The sequence below is a fragment of the Sarcophilus harrisii genome, chromosome 4 (assembly GCF_902635505.1).
Source record: "Sarcophilus harrisii chromosome 4, mSarHar1.11, whole genome shotgun sequence".
Classification (NCBI taxonomy): Eukaryota; Metazoa; Chordata; class Mammalia; order Dasyuromorphia; family Dasyuridae; genus Sarcophilus; species Sarcophilus harrisii.
This window is the reverse complement of record NC_045429.1, coordinates 131,424,561-131,443,253: the sequence shown is the minus strand read 5'-3', so window position 1 is coordinate 131,443,253 and position 18,693 is coordinate 131,424,561. Positions and strand designations below refer to the sequence as shown.

Here is an 18,693-nt window from a genome sequence, read left to right as displayed (position 1 = left end):
TCTCTTACTGACCTCCCTGGCTTCCTCCAACTACCAACTAAAGTCCCATCTCCTACAAGACCCCTTTTAATCCCAGCGTCTTCCTTCTGTCAGTCATTTCCTATTTATCCCGTATTTATCTCGCTTCGTATTTGTTTGCATCGCGTTCCCTCCATTAGATTTTTTATTTTGCTTCTTTTTTTATTCCTAGCGCTTAGCACAGTGCCTGGGGCATTGTACGTGCTTATTGGCACATGTGTTGAATTTTATATTTGGAAAAATATATTTTATATATTAAATTATATATTTATAAAATATAAAATATATTTATATTATATATATATATATATATATATATATATATATATATATAAAACCCTGATTTGCTTATATAGAGATAATACAGAGCAAATTGAGATTATTGGATGGCAAGGCGATGTGGTCAAACCTGCACTTCAAGAAATATTAATTTGACAGCTGAATTAGAGACAGTATCCTGGAGTGAGGAAGAGTTTCCTCCTGTGATCATGATATTGAACGAAACGAACACGCAATGATACACATTTGAAAAGACCAGAAATCTTAAAAAGAAAGTCCGGCTCAGGAATCAAAACTCCTAAGTTTTGCATGATTTCACACGTACGACGGACATCATATTGCTTGCCTTCTCAGTCGGTGGGAAGAGACGAGAAGAGAATTTAGATCTCAAAAAAAAGAAACTTTAGCTGCTCCCGGTGTCCAGTTCTGAGGTCTTGTCTCAGGGCTCACGATCGGGAGGTGGCAGGCCTCCTAGCAACGCGGCAGCGCCGGCTAATGCCCTCCGAGGGAGCTCCCTGGCCGGGGAGCCCGCGCTGCCCAAGCGCGACGCAGGTGTGCCTCGGGATGCGGACTGCGCTCCGAAAGGCAGCCCGGGAGGGCCGCGATCCTGCTTCAGTTCCTCCCAGGTCCGGGTGGGCTCCGCCCACCAGGAAGTGCGCACAGGCCCGGCCGGCGGGCCCGGGAGGAAGGGGCGGGGAAGGCGGGGGTCTTTTTCCCAGACCCCTCCTCCCAAGGCGCAGTGCTAGCGCCCCACTCCGCCACAGAAAGACCAGCCTGAGCGCGCTCCAGGGAAGGCCTCGACCAGCAGCTCCCGCCGCCGCCGCCGCCGCCGCCGCCGCCACCCGAAACCATTGAAAGATGAGCGCCGGCTCGGACCCCGTGGTCATCGTCTCTGCAGCCCGGACCCCCATAGGTGAGCGGCCCTCTGTGCGCCCGGAGCGGGGCTGGGATCTTGCAACCCCCATCAAGAGGTTGCGGGGACCGGGGGGACTTTGGGGGCTTCCTGCGCTACACGTACTGCGTGGGGGGAGGTGGGGACGAGCAGGCAAGAAGCCGGGCTCGGCCAGAACCTGTTCGCCGGGACTCGGGGTACGTTCTCCAGGACGAAGGGTGGCCCCGCCCCCAGCCCATTCCGGCATCTCTCGCAGGGATTGGCTCGCCGAGGTAGGACCACCTCGAAGGCTGACCTCGCCATTGGCTGGTGGAGACATACACTCTCGGAACCGGCCTCTGATTGGTCGGCGCCCAGTAGAGCCATCGGCGTGTCACGTTTTCGGGGAGCGGGGTACTCCTGTTTTGGGGCTAGGGAAATGTTCGTCTAAGTAAGAGTTGGAGGTTTCCTCCTTGGGAAATAAACGTTCATTGGATCGTAGTTTTACTGTGGTATTCCTAAGCAGGCAAGAGGAAATTAATGGGGAGTTCTTTGGTTTATAGTTTTATAACGTACACATAGGCAAGCAAGGGTATTGTTCGTTGGATTCTAGTTTTACTGTGGTATAGTTAGACAAATAAGGAATAATAAGGAAAAATAAAGGAGGGTCTGTTGGATCATAATCTAACACAACAAAGTTGTGCTGATAAATGTTTAACAATGATTAGGGGGCAGGGAGCGCATACGCAGGCTTTCAAGTTGAATTAGCATCATTAACACAAATCTAGACCCTGAGCAAAACCATAAATTAATCCCTGATTTGCTTAAAATATGTAAACGTTTTAAGGTCTTCCAGTTAGAACGGGCTCCTACAAACCCTAATAAGAAGAGATTGTGAGCAACCTAGAGAATTGTTATTAACATGTCGGGGATCTTAGATAAGCATGACTAATGGTTAATTGTACAAAACAAGATATTCCAGCCACTGAAATGAAAAAATCAACCAGAACAAGAAGTAGGTGAAAAGTAATTGAAAGCACTGAACACGCATGCTTGAAAAGTTAATTAATAATGAAAAGTTAAATAATAATACGTTAATATTCTCTTCTTCAAAGAAGGAATTTTCTGACATTTTTTGAACATGGGCTGTATGATAAGGGAGGGGGAACATATCGGGCAGTCTATCCCCAACTGATGGGGGCTCATTCTCATGTCTCCAAGGGCATTCACCCAGGGACTGTCCTTGGACTGTCCCCTTCTTGCAAGAATTGTGAATAAACAAATATAGGTCATACACTACTGGCTCCTTTTTATCTCTGTAGCACGTTTCTAAAGGAGACCATAAAAGGTCATTTTATAGATTAGGAAACTAAAGAACAGAAATTAATCTGTTATTAATCAGGATCACACAGTTATTTTCTTTGGCAGAATTTGAAAGTTCAGTCTTCCAGACTCCCAGCTCCAGTCTTTTGTTTATAAGTAAAATTTTCATTTTAGTACCTCAGGAATTAGGAAACTATATAATGTATCTGTTTGTATCATCATTGGTGAGAAGTTATTGAGTCATGTAGCAATGGAACACAAGCCCTGAATAAAAACGCCCAAGCTTCCTTTAAAAGAGAGCTGTCTTCATTTATCATAATTTAATGCCTAACATTAAATAATTAGATATTTTGATTAACAATGGGCTGGGGTTGTAGGAGGTGACAGTACCTTAGAAGTGTGTTTTTTCAAAACTACTGGTTCCCTGTGAGTTCAACTAAGTTTTCAGAATTAATGTTTTAATATTTTCTTTCAGGATCCTTTAATGGTGCTTTATCTACTGTACCTGTCCATGAGCTGGGTCGAACAGTCATAAAAGAAGTCCTCAAGAGAGCCAGTGTTGCTCCAGAAGATGTGTCCGAGATCATTTTTGGGCATGTTTTGTCAGCTGGTAAGCTCAACATCAAATTTTGGAAGTTTGGATTTGTTAGAGATTTTGGCCTTTTAGTACCTACCTACCTACCTGCTCTTGAACATTCTGCTTTAATGTCTACTATTGGCACCTCCATTTCAAGACTTTCAGAAAGCCATCTCAGAATTATGGCAGATTCCCTGATAACTCCCTTCCATTAATGTTCAGGTGCCACAGAGTTTCTTCCATATAATTCTCTTTACAAATTCATAAAATTTTACATTACAGATTCATTCTTTTATGTTAAAAACATTTTTTTCTAGGATCCTCTTTAAAATGTAATTATCCCTTGAGAGGCTAACATTTTAATCGAATAAAATTAGCAAATTAATTTTTCAAGGTGTTAGGGGATCTGAGATACATAGGAGTAATTGACACTCACCCACTGTTCCTTTACCTTGGAAAAATAAAGAAGGAAACGAAGCATTTATTAAGTACCTTTTACATATCAGGTAACATGCTGAGTGCTTTAAAAGCATCTTACTTGATCCTCTTGAAGAAGGTAAGTGCTATTATTACTACCTCATTTTGCAGTTGAAAAAACTGAAGCAGGCAAAGGTTAAGTAAGTGACATCCTCAGGGTCATGTAGCTAACAAGTATGTGAGGCTAGACTTGAGCTTGAGCTTTCTTGACTGCACACCTGGGTGTTTTTTGTAGTTTATCTAGGAGCTGCCAAATAGGCATAAAGGAAAAAAAGAGAACCAGTTTGACCATAGCTAAATCTGCTGTCTTATTTTCTTTCATTTCTTTTTGTTCTTTAGTCATTCCATAGTTGATTGAATCAAAAAAGAAATAAAGATGGGGACTAGATTTAAGATTTCATTGGTTAAAAAAAGGAATTTCCTGATGAGCAAGATGTTCTCAGGGGTGGGGAAAAGCCTGGAAAGTCCTCCATGAACTCAAGCAAAATGAAATGTACTGTACACAAAGTAATAGCAATGTTCTGAGATGACTGTGAATGACTTTGCTATTCTCAGCAGTGCAATCATCCATTACTATTTTGAAGGACTTAAAATGAAAAATCCTATCTATACCCAGAAATGAAACTGATTGTCTGAATGCCAATTGAAACATTCTCTCTCTCTTTAAAAAAGAAATTAATTTTTCTCGAGGGTTTTTATTTCCATTACGGTGGGAGAGCTATATTTTTTTCCCACAATTTGACTTCCATGGAAATATTTTGCATAACTTCACAAAGTGGCTTCTTAATTGTGGATGGGGAAAGGGGAGAGAATCTAGAACTCAAATTTTTTAAAAAACAAGTGTAAAAAAAATGTTTTTGTTTGTTTTGAATATAATGGGAGGTTGGGGGAGGGGAGGCAGGGGAGTTAAATAAATAAATTAAATTAAAAGGAATTTCTGAGGTTGGAGCCACAATATTGCCTGAGGTCTTCCTAACTTCCCTTAGAATCAACTCTAGGTCAAGCCTCTGAATGGATTTCAGAATGACATAACATACAAGCAATTAGAGTATAATAATTTTCCAGCTTAAGATATATTGGAAGGACTTCAGGAAGCCCTGTCTCAATTGGGCAGGGGGAAACTTGACCTAGCACGGTGGGGAGCAGGAGGCTCTTGGCTAAAATACAGCAGTGTTGGCTATTCTGTCCTGCTTCAGAAAGCCAGTGGATCAGCAGACTAGCTGTGAGAACTCCAATGCAACAACAGAAGACAAATTTAGAGCCCCCAAATCCCAGCATAACAGACAGGACTAGGCCAGCCCCAGTGCAGTCATTGAGATACTCCTGTGTCCCTGCAGAGAAAGCTCAAGGCAGTCTCCCCTGTGCCATTCGAACAGAGCTCAACCTTTAAAAATGAGCAAAAACAACAAAGATCTCTGACAATAAAGAGATAGTAGGGAGACAGTAAAGATCAGAACACTAACTCAGAAGACAACAAAGGCAAAATGCCTTCAGGTGAAGCTTCAAAGGGGGATATGAACTGGACTCCAATTCAAAAGAATTTTAAAAGTGAAATAGAAGAAAAATGGGGAAAAGAAAGGAGAGCTGTCCTGGAAAGTTAATGAAACTGAGGGGAGTGGGGGGTGACCAACAGTTTGGAAAAGAAAGCACAGAAATTGATTTGAAGAAAATAACTCCTTAAGTAATTTGGTGAAATGGAAAAAAATATATACTGACAATAACAATTTTTTAAAAAATAGGTGTGGTGAAATGGAAAAAGAAAACTTAAAAAAATTAGGATTGGTGGAATGGGAAATCTACTTAGCAACTCCTTTAAAAAAGTATAATTGACCATATACAAAAAGAGGTTTAAAAAAGCTAACTGAAGAAAACAACTCACTAAAAATTAGGAAATGGAAGTGGAAGACTCAGTGAGACATCAAGAATCAGTCCAAAGAAATGAAAAAAATAGAAGAAAATGGAAAAACTCACCTGGAAAGTAGATCCAGAAGAGAGAATCTAATAATTGGTACTTGAAAATCCTAATGATAAAGAGCCTAAACATCTTTCAAGAGATCAAAAAAAAAACTGCTCTTATATCCTAGAACCAGAGAGTAAAATAGTCATGGAAAGAATCTACTGATCACCTCCTGTGATTCCAGAATGAAATCTCCAAGGAATACTGTGCTAAATTCCAGAACTATTAGATTAAGGAAAAAATAATACAAATAGCTAAAAAGAAATAATTCAAATATCAAGGTGCCACAATCAGAACCTTGCAGTTTCCACACTGTAGGATCAGAGGGTCTGTAATACAATGTTCAAGAAAGGAAAGAAACTTTGACTACAACCAAGAATCAACTATGTAGCAAAATTAAGCGTCATCAAGGGAAAAAGATGGACATGAAGTGAAATAGGTAATTTTCAGTCATTTCTGGTGAAAAGACCAGAGCTAAACAGAAAATTTGATTTCCAAATATAAAACTCAAAAGAAGCATGAAAAATTAATGGAGGAGAGAGGGGACAGGCACTGTTTTTTAAAGATCAAAATATTTCCATCCCTATATAAGATGATATGTGTAATTCTTGAGAACTATTATCTTTGTCAAGGCAATTAAAAGAGGTATATACTTAGAGACATAAGTTGACTTTATTGTCAATTTATTAGGGTTTGAAAAGGGATCGTACTGGGAGGAAAGGAAAAGGAAGGTAAATTGGGATAAATTCTATCACATGAAGAGGCACAAAAGACCTATTACAGTTGAGGGAAAGAAGGGACTGGGATGAACATTGTTTAACCCTTAATCTCATTGGATTTGGCTAACATACATACTTAATTTGGTATAGAAATTTGTCTCATTCTGTAGGGAAGTAAGAGGGGAAAGAAAAGGTTAATAGAAGAGATGGCAGAGGTAAAAGAGGAAAGGGAAAAGAAAAGGTAGAGGGGCTGAAAAAAAGGGCAAATTAAGGGAGGTGGTGGTCAGAAGCAAAATACTGGTGAGAAGAGAAAGGATAAAAGGAGAGAAAAAAGAATAACTTGTAGAAAGTAGGATGGTGGGAAATACATAGTTAATAATTTTAACTGTGAATGGGATGAACTCTCCCATAAAACAAAAGTGGCTAGCAAATTGAATTAAAATCTAGAATCCTACAATATGTTGTTTACCAAGATAAAGTTGAAATGGGTCCATGATTTAGACACAAAGGGTGATTGATAATATAAGCAAATTAGGAGAATAAGGGATAGCCTGCCATTCAGATCTGTGGAGAAGGGAGGACTATATGGCCAAAGAACTACAGAACATTAATTTTGATTTCATTAAATTATTTTTTTCATTTTACTAGCTTTTTATTTACAAATTTTATGCATGGGTAATTTTACAGCATTGACAATAGCCAGACCTTTTGTTCCAATTTTTCCCTTCCCCCTAACCCATCCCCTAGATGGCAGGATGACCAATACATGTTAAATATATATATTAGAGTATAATTTAAATACAAAATAGGTATACATGTCCAAACCATTATTTTACTGAACAAAAAGAATCGGACTCAGAAATATTGTACAGTTAGCCTGTGACGGAAATCAAAAATGCAGGTGGGCAAAAATATAGGGATTGGGAATTCAATGTAATGGTTCTTAGTCATCTCGTAGAGTTCTTTTACTGAGTGTAGCTGGTTCAGTTCATTACTGCTCCATTAGAACTGATTTGGTTCATCTCATTGCTGGATTTCATTAAATTAAAAAGGTTTTGCACAAACAAAATGATGCATCCAAGATTAGAAGGGAAGCAGAAAGCCTTACAGCCAGTGTTTCTAATAAAGGCCTTCTTTATCATTAGTCATTTCTAGTAGTAATAATGATGGAATTTGAGAAAACTGGAACACTGATGTATTGTTGGTGGAATTGTAAACTGATCCAACATTTGGGAGAGTGATTTAGAACTGTACCCAAAGTACTGTATAACTGTGGATACCCTTTGATCCAGCAGTGTCTCTTCTGTGGATCTGTATCCCAGAGAGATCATAAAAGAGAAAAGGACTCCCACGTGTAAAAATGTTTGTAGCAGCCCTTTTTGGGTTTTTTATTTTAAATTTATTTAATAGCCTTTTATTTACAGGATATATACATGGGTAACTTTACAGCATAAACAATTGCCAAACCTCTTGTTCCAATTTTTCACCTCTTACCCCCCCCACCCCCTCCCCTAGATGGCAGGATGACCAGTAGATGTTAAATATATTAAAATATAAATTAGATACACAATAAGTATACATGACCAAAACGTTATTTTGCTGTACAAAAAGAATCAGACTCTGAAATATTGTACAATTAGCTTGTGAAGGAAATCAAAAATGCAGGTGTGCATAAATATAGGGATTGGGAATTCAATGTAATGGTTTTTAGTCATCTCCCAGAATTCTTTTGCTGGGCGTAGCTGGTTCAGTTCATTACTGCTCCATTAGAAATGCTTTGGTTGATCTCGTTGCTGAGGATGGCCTGGTCCATCAGAACTGGTCATCATATAGTATTGTTGATTTATATAATGATCTCCTGGTCCTGCTCATTTCACTCAGCATCAGTTCGTGTAAGTCTCTCCAGGCCTTTCTGAAATCATCCTGTTGGTCATTTCTTACAGAACAGTAATATTCCATAATATTCATATACCACAATTTATTCAGCCATTCTCCAACTGATGGACATCCATTCAGTTTCCAGTTTTTAGCCACTACAAAAAGGGCTGCCATGTAGCAGCCCTTTTTGTAATGGCAAAGAACTGGAAATTTAGTGGATACCCATCAGTTGGGCAATAACTGAATAAATTGTAGATATAGATGTTAATGGAATATTATTGTACTATAAGAAATGACAAGCATGCTGATTTCCAAAAACCTTATAAAGACTTACATGAGGTGATGCTAAATGAAATGAGAGAACATTGTACACTGTTACAAGAAGATTATGTGATCATCTTATTGCTTGTTGATTTGGGGAGAGGGGAGGAAAAATTTGGAATATTTAGTTTTGCAAAGGTAAATGTTGAAAACTATATATATATTTTGAAAAATAAAATACTATTCAAATAAAAATTAAACAAATTTAAAAAAAAAAAAAAAAAAAAAAAGGGAATTTCCAGGAGAGGGAATTCCTTCTATCCTTGCAGGTAGGCATCTTCTCCATAACTTAGAAATTTAGGGACTGTCTAGGATACAGATTTGCTCAGTCTCAAGGTCAGTACATGTCACAGACAGGATTTCCTCATAGAAAACAGCCACACTTCTCAGGAGGACTCTAATCGACTTCCCACTCATTCCTGCTTCTGCTGTCATTAAACTCTCTGTCCATCATGGGTCAAAACTTGCTTTTTTCAGTAGTCCCTGAGAGTGTTTAAAATTTTTTCTAGTTCTAACTCTTGACTCTGACAATCCCTCCTTTTTTTAGGGTGTGGTCAGAATCCTGTTCGACAGGCCAGTGTGGGGGCAGGCATCCCCTATCCTGTGCCAGCTTGGAGCTGTCAAATGATCTGTGGGTCAGGCCTCAAAGCCGTGTGCCTCGGGGCCCAGTCTGTTGGGACTGGGGAGTCCAGCATTGTCATAGCTGGAGGCATGGAGAGCATGAGCAAGGTATGGCCAGTGACCCTTCCCGTGACAAGGAGAAGTGCTGCTTAATCAGTAGCATGACAGACTTCCCACACTTCTTTTAAGAAAGGCTGTGAACTAACCCAAAGAGTGAATTAAGGAGGGAAGTTATGAATTGCCCTGATTTGCTGACCTTTGAATCAAACCCATTTGTTTAATTATTATTTGAGTAACAATGATTTGAACTGAAAGTCAAAAAGACATATACACATGTGTGTTTGCCCTTTTTGTGGGGTGGTGGGAAGAGACTAACTCACTCACTTTTGAATACTGCAGGGAGAAAAGCATTTCGTTTATTTGAGAGTCAATAGTGCAAAGTATATTTATATGTTCCATTCTGCTACTTTTATGACTTTGAGTAAGTCAGTTGACCCCTGTGGGCTTCAGTTTCCTCATCTGTAAAATGAGGGGATTGGACTAGCTGGCCTCTGGGTCCTTAAATCTGTGGCCATTGTTACTTCTGTTTGCATGACAAAACCAACTCCACAAATTCGTTTCTGGAAACAACTCTATTCTGACATATTATTGATAATGAAAAATGATTTGTAGTCAGAAAAAAGTACAGAAACCATATAATAATCTTAGAAGCGTCATTGAATAAAGAAATTGCTATAACCTGGAAATTAAAAGAGCCTGTTAGGTAACTTACATTTAACTTAATGGCCAAGCAGACTGAAATGGAACCATTATGATAACATTAATTTAAATATAAACTTGTAATATTTTACAGAAAGCACAAGATGTTAAAGATTATGAGCAGTAGTACGAAATAAGCAGAGGAAAGCAATGAACTATAAAACCAGTTTAAAGAAATCTTGGAAAGACACCGCTCTAAAAGTCCTCTAGAGAGTACTTAACCTGTGAACTAAGAACAGTTTGAGGTTGAAAATAGAAAGGAGAAGCAAAAGATCAGAAAATATTGCAAATAATTTTATCACAAACTTTATTCACCATCCAGGATAATAGAGCCAGCACACTTGAACTCAAACAGGACAAAGGGCAAAGAGATAGGGCTGGATGTGGTGAATGTCCATAATCCCTGCTATTGGGGAAGCTGAGGCTGTAGGATCTTTTGAGGTCAGGTCTGATCTGCAATGAGTTTAAGCAGTTCAAATCTTGTAACTAAGTTTGACATTAATATAGTGAACCCCTAGATTTCACTTCTATAACTATATCCATAACACACATTATGCTCTCTACATTTCTCCCAAATGGGGCCAGCTGCAGAATGTCACCTGTATTTTTACTAAGATCAACTCATCCTCTCAGGCTTTTTCTTGTAGTGCTTCTTATGCTGGTCTTCAAAAAGGCAAGCCTGTGTAACATATGTTGGCCTAATATCCTGAGGAAAGGACTCAGTTGGACTCATCCACTTCTGTCTAACTCAATGGTGTATTTCTTGTTCCCAGGCTCCTCATTTTGTTCACTTGAGAACAGGATTAAAAATGGGAGAGACCCCTTTAAAGGATTCTGTGATCTGTGATGGTCTTACAGATGCATTCCACAACTATCATATGGGTATTACAGGTAAGGTAGTAAAACAGTTTGGGTTAGAAAAAATGATAGAAATGTATGATTGTTGTGAATCAATTATAATTATGTCCCTGTTATTATAGAGTATTGGAGATGGAAGCAACCTTAAAGATGATGTGCAGCTCCCTCATTTTACACGTGAGGAAACAGGCCTAGGGAGCTTACAGGATTTACCATAGGTTAGTCAGCTAGTGCTTCTATAGGACAAACTCTACTCATCTCCTTACCCACTCTGTCTTTTTCTGTTTGTTAGCCCAATGAGGTTAACCAGATCTTTGGGAGGGGTATTCCTTCTACCCTCCCAAAATTATGTTAGATTGGTACATAATGGTTTCAAGTTCTCAAATATATAATTTCTTTTTTATAGGAGAATTCTTAGGTTATAGCAAGTTATATTCAGTTTCCCTGAAACTGTTGTTCGAGGCTGTAAAGACTACTGTTAATTCACCCTAAAGTGTCTAATTCCTGAAGGGTTAGTGATGGTCACAGAGGCAGGGAGTGGAGGATAGGAGCAGGGAAAGAAGGACAAGTTCTCACAGAGAGAGGAGGCTTCATTTTCTGATGAGCTGAGAGTCAGACCCTGGGCTCCACTCAGGGGCACAGAACTTCATAGACTAAATTAAATGATGCCATAGGGTTTTACTGTATTTCTCTCTGGACTTTTGTATACCTTTGGCCTCAATCTAAGCTGATTAGCCATTCAAATCACATCTGTGCCTTCTACATATTCCCAACATTGCTTTTTTCATTTTTTTTTGTAGGTAATGATATAAATTGTGTGGGAAGAAAATAGTTCTGATTAGACCAATTTCCAGCCTCAAAGGCTTAAGAACAATATAGAACAAGGATTAAGAGAAATGGTTTAGATAAATCTGTGTAAATGTTGCTGTTGAATAGTAGATGTTTATTTTTTAGTAGAAGACATTTCTGTTTTTAGCAGCCAACTATGTTATGACAATATATTTTGTTGCCTTGTCCTTTTCCAATAGCTGAAAATGTGGCTCAAAAGTGGAAAGTGAGTAGAGAAGACCAGGATGGATATGCTGTCTTGTCACAGAATAGGACAGAGAATGCTCAAAAAGCAGGCTTTTTTGACAAAGAGATTGTACCTGTTTCTGTGCCTTCCAGAAAAGGTAGGTATAGATTGCTGCACGTAAAACACTAGAAGGGATATTTAAATTTAGGAAAAAAATCATATAGTAAGGACATGCTGGAATTTCTACAAATACGTTTTTCTTAATAGCTTTTTGTTTTTGTTTCATCTAAATTTCCTTTTGTACCCCTTCCTCTCCTAGACAACTGTTACATAATAAATTTTTTAAAATTAAAAGTGAGAGGTGGGGAAAAAATTAGATCACCTAAAAGTATTTGCAAAGTTGCACTGCTTTGGATATTTCCCTTCTGCAGAGAAGTGGAAGGAGGCCATGCTTACATAGGAATGTTTTAGAAATAGTCAAGGGGAAGTAAGTAACCTACAGCTTTATCCCTTAAATCAGAGAATAGGAACTGTCTTGTAGAGAATCTGCGTCTCAGTAAAGGGACCAGAAATCATAAGCTAAGTTAGACAAGCATTCGTTACGCATCTACTATGTGCAAAAGTAAAAGATCACTCCAGCCCATCAGTTTATCCAATACTAAGGGACGTGGGTCACATAGTATGTTAGTCCAGCCTTTGATGAGGAAACAGAAGCTTAGAGATTAAATGTGTAATCCCAGAGTTACAGTTCTTGATTTGAAATTACAAACTTAAATCTTCTGGTCTGACTCAGCATCATGCTTTTTACCAAGCTTAGTAGTTTTATCATCTGAAGCAGCTGCTGGCTGGTTTTTTAGTTGGGTTTTTTTTTTTTTTTCTTCCATTTTCAAGCAGAAAAATGCACTTTTATAAAGCAGCCCCTGGAACATAATTTAATAGATTCATCTAAAGATTACATTAATGATTATTGAGACATTTAGTACTGAAAATCTTTTTGATTAGGAAAAGGCAAAGGTTTTGTCTAAAGAAATTTCAAAATGGATTATAAGGAATTATACTTCATAGTCTCCCTTTGTAAGCAAGCTTTCGAAAATTCTGTTTGCCAGTTGAAGTGATGTTTCCAAATCCATTTGAGATCATAGTTTTGATTTGTCTTTGTTGTAACACTCTTATCCCTTTCTCCTCTTTGAATTAAGTTAGTATCTGTTGACAGTATTAATAATAGTATTTTAGATTTATGAGCTGTCTTCCTTCTATGGAAGTCTGAACTGTTTTTAATGTGGATTATATTCCCTAAAGATCACTAGGAATATGATCTGAAGTTTCTCCTCAAGCTCAGTGCCATGTCAGTTTACGTAACAACTCTCAGAGAGTTGTTTTTCATTTTTTAAGGGCCTGTGGAAGTTAAAACAGATGAATTTCCTCGCCACGGAAGCACTTTAGAAGTAATGTCCAAGCTGAAGCCTTGCTTTCTGACAGATGGATCAGGAACAGTAACTGCTGCTAATGCTTCAGGTGAGTTTTTTGGGGATTGGTAGAAAAGACCCCAAGATCGCTGATTTTTATGGCTATGCAGTCATCTTATTCATTTCTTTCATTGTGTTGCTGCGGTTTTGGAATCATGAGAAATTTGGGATTATTTATTACATGGCCTTGGGCCAATCACTTTTGAGGTTCAGTTTAAAAATGGGTACAGTTAACATTTGCCATACCTACCTTGTGGTAATTGAGAAAAAACAGTAAACAACAAAGCACGACCTTAAGGCAACTAAGTTTCTTGTAACTTCGTTGTTGGTTCCTTTCAAAAATATCAGTCATTATATATTCTTCATCCAGTCCTAAAACTGAACTGTTTCTTCTAACAAAGAAAAATGATACAGTAACATTGTCCTGAAAGACCCCTAATCTTTCTGCCAGTATTAGGGACTTTCTTTCTTCTTAGTGACCATTATTTCAGAATTCAAACTTTTCTTTTTTTATATTTTCCTAGTCATTTTAATGTTTCCCTTCTAATTTTGCTTATTTCTCTCCCATGTTTTTCTGTATATCTCACCACCTTCATGTTTGCTCAACTGTTCCCCAATTGATCCGCATCCACTATAATGTTACTAGAGTAATTGTTACCTTTTTTTCAAATTTTGTTGCTTTATTATTGAAGTACCAATTCAAGTAAATCTGGAATCTAATCATAAAATCAGCCAGCACAGATGGGTTTTTTTTCCTCTAGGCAGCTGATGGTTCAGTAGAAAGAATGCTGGGTTTTAAGCCAAGAAAACCCGAGTCCAGGTCATGCTTCAAATGCTTACTGACTTGTATGGTTAATACTATTTCCCCAACTTTGTAATTTGTAATAATATATACTTTGAAAGGTTGTGAGGATAAAATGAGCTATTTGAAAAAAGTGCTTAGCACAGTGTAGCTATTATTCTCTTCTATTTATAACTTCACTTTTTTCAGTTGGAGATTCCTAGGGTTTACTCAAAGCATGGAATTTGGAATTTTACCCAGTTTTGGTTGAGGAGAAGTCAGGGTTATATGGATACTCTGGGAATAAAGTGGTGAGAACTCTGCTTATCAAACTTACTTCATTCTAGTTTTTTTTTTTTTTTTTTTTTTGAAGGGCTACTACTGTGTTAGGGCATAATTACAATTGTCAGTTATCTTCCATATGTAAATTTTGGGATAAATCTGCAAAGCATTGTACATGAAGATGAATCTGATAAACAATTTTTGAGAATTTATACTGTATATAGGATATTCTATTAGTAGACAAGATTTGGCATGGTTTGAGAATTATATTGTTTACCTTGAAAACATCTACCTAATGTTATATAGGTATAAATGATGGAGCTGCTGCTGTGGTTCTCATGAAGAAATCAGAAGCAGAAAGACGAGGTCTTAAACCATTAGCACAAATTGTATCCTGGGCACAAGTTGGTGTAGAACCTTCTATTATGGGATCAGGACCAATTCCAGCAATAAAGCAGGCTGTAAGTACTGATTTTCAACTTTTAATCAGGATTTTATGGGTAGAAATGACGTTAAAAGATAGTGATTGTAATCTTAACCTTTCATTTTATGAAAGATTTAGGGGTTCACTCAAGTTAATTTATCCAAAATGACCTTAGACTCAAATCCATAGATTCCAAACTTGTCCAAATACTACTCATCCTTTTTCCTTTAGATTCCTAAATCTTATTTAATGCCCGCTTAACAGTCTGCAAACACACCTGTTCTGTGATTTATAGCTTTAAGACAACATGACAGGTTAAGTCAGTTGCAGTTGGAAAAAAATTTCAAGTCGGACTATTCAACAATATATTATTACCTTTTTCACTTAGGTTGCCAAAGCAAATTGGACACTAGAGGATGTTGATGTGTTTGAAATCAATGAGGCTTTTGCATCCCTTGCTGTGGCAGTATCAAAGGAACTTGGATTAAACCCAGAAAAGGTGAGTATGTTGTTTTGATATTGTTATATGGCCAAATGACAATATTTGTAAAAAACCCAGGACATACATAAATTCCATATAAATGTTTATTTCCTTGCTTGCTTCATGGGTGACAAATAAATGATCCTTCTATCAGAATTTTCTAATGATAACTTCTCCCATTGCTATATTATAGCATTCAGCTAGATGTTCTATTCCTCTAAGCAAATGATCTTTATAGCAAATGTAGAAATTTTAAATATGTTCTTCCAATTGTTTTTTTAAGGTCAACATTCAAGGTGGCGCAATAGCTTTGGGACACCCCATTGGGGCATCTGGATGTCGGATTCTTGTTACTCTGTTACATACACTGGAACGAATTGGAGGAACCCGTGGAGTTGCTGCTCTCTGCATCGGAGGAGGGATGGGAATAGCAATGTGTGTTAAAAGAGGATGAGAGGAAAAATTCTAATAATCTTAGACAAAGGGTTGAACAAATTGTAAAATTAATCACATTTTAACTTTTTAAGTCTTAAAATGAACTAATTTAACTACCTATGAAAACATGTTTCAGGGACCAAAAAAAGCAGAGGAAAGATGTTTTATTTTCTCTTTCATCTCCCTTATAAAAACTCAAATCATCATGACAGAGGTTGTTGTATTTTTTATGTCTATACACTAAGTGCAAGACAAAATGGTACAGGATGAAACTAATCAGTAACACGTATAAATAAAGAAAATCACATCAGTCTTCAATAGCCCCAGAGTGAACTGCATCTTCATAACTCCCTCCTCCTCTTTTGTCATCTTTATTTTCTGGATGTAACTTAATGAGGTCATCAATTCGAAGAATGGTAATTGCAGCTTCTGTTGCAAATTTCAAACTCTTCACTTTAACCATGGTAGGTTCAAATACACCACTCTGCCTGTTGTCTCGAGGCTTGCCATTGACTAAGTCAAGACCAATCCTGCCAATTGAAATGAAGTATTAAAACAGACGGTTTCAGTTGTTACAAAACCACCTCCCCCTTCCCAATCCTACAATTATTGGGTTTTTTTAATCCAAATACTGCTTGTACATTAAAACAGACTTCTGCAAAGCTATTCACTTCCCTAAAAATTTTTGTGGTACATCTAAGTACAATGAAAGCAGAAAATTTATACTTGCCATTTTAGGTTCTTGCGTTCTGGGTTAACCTGAGCTTCATTATGAAAAGCTCTCAACTTGGCAACCAAATCTGTGGAGTCTTGGGCAGCATTAACGGCCAATGTGTTGGGAATAATGAGAAGAGATCTGGCAAATTCTGCAATAGCAAGTTGTTCCCGTGATCCCTGAAGGAATAAAAACCCAAATTTCACTGAAAAATGGAAGTAGGTTCCCCTCCAAAATACCACCTTCCCCTCCCTGCCACTCTTCTTACCATACTGGTTGCATAGTTCTCCAGATAAATGGAAAGGGCTGCCTCTACAGCACCACCACCCGGCACTACAGACTTTGACTCCAGGACTCTCTTAACCACACAAAGAGCATCATGCAAAGAACGCTCCATCTCATCACACATGAAGTCATTTGCTCCACGTAAGATGATGGAAGCCGACGTCCGAGCTCTTGTGCTGCAACAAACAGGCCCGGTTAACCAATTCTTTACAATAAACCAGAATTTAAAACTATTTTACAGGGCAGCTGTTCAATATTTCCTTCAAACTTTTCCTTCAAACACTGAGGTACATTTTGCTTAACTATTAAATCTTAATACTTCCTTCAAACTTACTGAGGTATATACTATAAAGCCATTTTGCTTAACTATTAAATCTTGAAGTATTAAGAAGTTTCATTTATCAGACTTACTCAAGACTTTTGGAAAGTCAACTCAGAATTCAAGTCCTATCTACAACATGCCTAATGAATAGTCATTTACCCCCTAGTTGAAGGTCTCTGTAAAGGGGCTAAACAGGCCCTTTTTTGTCACCCACTGCTATTCTGAGCCCAAGCTAACAAGACAAGCCTTTGGTGCTAGTGCTTTAAAATGATCCTGTGACACAAACAAGATAAGGGTCCTCTCTAGATGATCCCAGGTTACCTTCTTGGACTCTCTCCTAACTTCTCAATGTCTCCTAAAATGTGTGAAAGTATTAGCAAAGACAATGTGATAGTCCTTGTAATACAGATGAAATGTTTTCATCTTAATTTACAGGACTAATCTTACTGTCTCCCATGCGTATAACTGCTCATACTACTGAAAGAATGGCAGCAAATAAATGGGAAATTAAGTGATTCCAATTTAACGAGAATAAAAAGAACTTGCATAAGCTTTGGTATTCTGTAGTATAGCTTACTTTTTGATTAAAATTAGCTCATCATCACAAATCCTTTCTTGTACTACCTCTTCTGCTTGTCCCAACATTGACGCTTCAAAACTTTCTTCACCTTCCAGATTAGCCAGGGTGGACAAAATGGTTGCTTTTAAATGAAAAAGAATTAAAACTTTTACATCCAAATTTCTGATTTTTCTCATACAAAAAATAAAGATTTTAAAGATGACCAATTCTGTTACCACATGAATTCTGCTTACTTTCCTACACAGTAAGAAAGGGAAGGATGTTGGCTTGCTAGGAGCCAAAGGAACAAGATTCCCCACAAATACCACATTTTAAGAAAAAGGACCAATCCATACATCACAAAGATTAACATGCTATTTTGTGCCCCCCCTTATATAATTGTTAAAAAAATTATGAGCTTAACACTAAGGTGAATCAAAAGGAATACTTAACCAAAATGAAAAGGTTTCACAAGGCCAGTATTACATTTCAGAAGGGCTAATAAATTCCTCATTAAAGATTTTAGAGATGACAAAGCACCTTTTAAGGTCATAATTATGGAAAATCTTTTTTAAGTTTTAATTCCCACTGAGAAGAATTAGTCCCTAAACATTCAGACTTACCTCCAGATGCTTTAGCAATTCGCTTAAGGTCCCTTTTTAAAACTCTTCGGACTGCTATAGTTGAAGACTCAACAAAGTACTTTAGACACATATCATCAATTCCACCAGTGGTTAGAATAACATTGGCACCAGTGGCCAGTATTTTTTGAATTCTCTCCTTCGTAATATCTGATTCTCTAAAGAGACAGGATTATTACCATTAATGTAAATTTCTTTTAATATAAAAGTTTTGAATATTTTGAAATAAACAATTCAAGAAAAATACTCATAAGCTACTCAATTTCAATAACTAAAATCACTCAACCAAATTATTCCCTTATTCCTTTAAGATTACAATATCTGCCTAAACCAACCTGCTTTGCAGAGTTTTGTTTTGTTTTTTTAAATAATTATAACTTATTGACAGAGCCCAAACCTGGGTAATTTTTTACATTATCCCTTGCACTCACTTCTGTTCTGACTTTTTCCCTCCCCTCCCTCCGCCCTCTCCCCCAAATGGCAAGCAGTCCTATACATGTTAAATATGTCACAGTATATCCTAGATACAATATATGTGTGCAGAACCGAACAGTTCTCTCGTTGAACAGGAAGAATTGGATTCAGAAGGTAAAAATAACCCGGGAAGAAAAACAAAAATGCAAACAGTT

At 37.6% G+C, this 18,693-nt stretch overlaps 2 protein-coding genes and 1 non-coding gene across 4 annotated transcripts in view; 1 reads left to right on the top strand and 2 right to left on the bottom strand.

Moving 5' to 3' along the window:
* Positions 1-1,051: 1,051 nt before the first annotated feature.
* ACAT2 (acetyl-CoA acetyltransferase 2) lies at positions 1,052-15,753 on the top strand. Its single transcript, XM_031937540.1, has 9 exons — positions 1,052-1,210; positions 2,967-3,101; positions 8,968-9,149; positions 10,574-10,691; positions 11,687-11,830; positions 13,066-13,188; positions 14,509-14,663; positions 15,015-15,125; positions 15,391-15,753. The coding sequence occupies exons 1-9, from the start codon at positions 1,156-1,158 to the stop codon at positions 15,559-15,561; spliced, it is 1,194 nt and encodes a 397-aa protein (XP_031793400.1). The 5' UTR covers positions 1,052-1,155; the 3' UTR covers positions 15,562-15,753.
* TCP1 (t-complex 1) overlaps positions 15,691-18,693 on the bottom strand; it is a 25,243-nt gene continuing 22,240 nt past the window's right edge. For both annotated transcript variants that reach the window (XM_031937539.1, XM_031937538.1), the window contains exons 8-12: positions 18,047-18,222; positions 17,442-17,565; positions 16,526-16,718; positions 16,273-16,436; positions 15,691-16,072 (exon numbers count right to left, since the gene is read on the bottom strand). In XM_031937539.1, the coding sequence (XP_031793399.1) occupies positions 15,850-16,072; positions 16,273-16,436; positions 16,526-16,718; positions 17,442-17,565; positions 18,047-18,222 (880 nt within the window). In that variant the 3' untranslated portion in view covers positions 15,691-15,849. The remainder of the gene's footprint in view (positions 16,073-16,272; positions 16,437-16,525; positions 16,719-17,441; positions 17,566-18,046; positions 18,223-18,693) is intronic.
* Positions 17,248-17,371, bottom strand: LOC111720961. Its single transcript, XR_002770370.1, has one exon. It is a non-coding gene; the product is annotated as a small nucleolar RNA SNORA20 (small nucleolar RNA).

Excerpts from the sequence above, each read along its gene's own strand:
- ACAT2 (XM_031937540.1), top strand. The coding sequence starts at position 1,156 with ATGAGCGCCGGCTCGGACCCCGTGGTCATCGTCTCTGCAGCCCGGACC. Across the intron at positions 10,692-11,686 it reads CTATCATATGGGTATTACAG|CTGAAAATGTGGCTCAAAAG; the intron begins GTAAGGTAGTAA and ends CTTTTCCAATAG. Across the intron at positions 11,831-13,065 it reads TTCTGTGCCTTCCAGAAAAG|GGCCTGTGGAAGTTAAAACA; the intron begins GTAGGTATAGAT and ends TCATTTTTTAAG.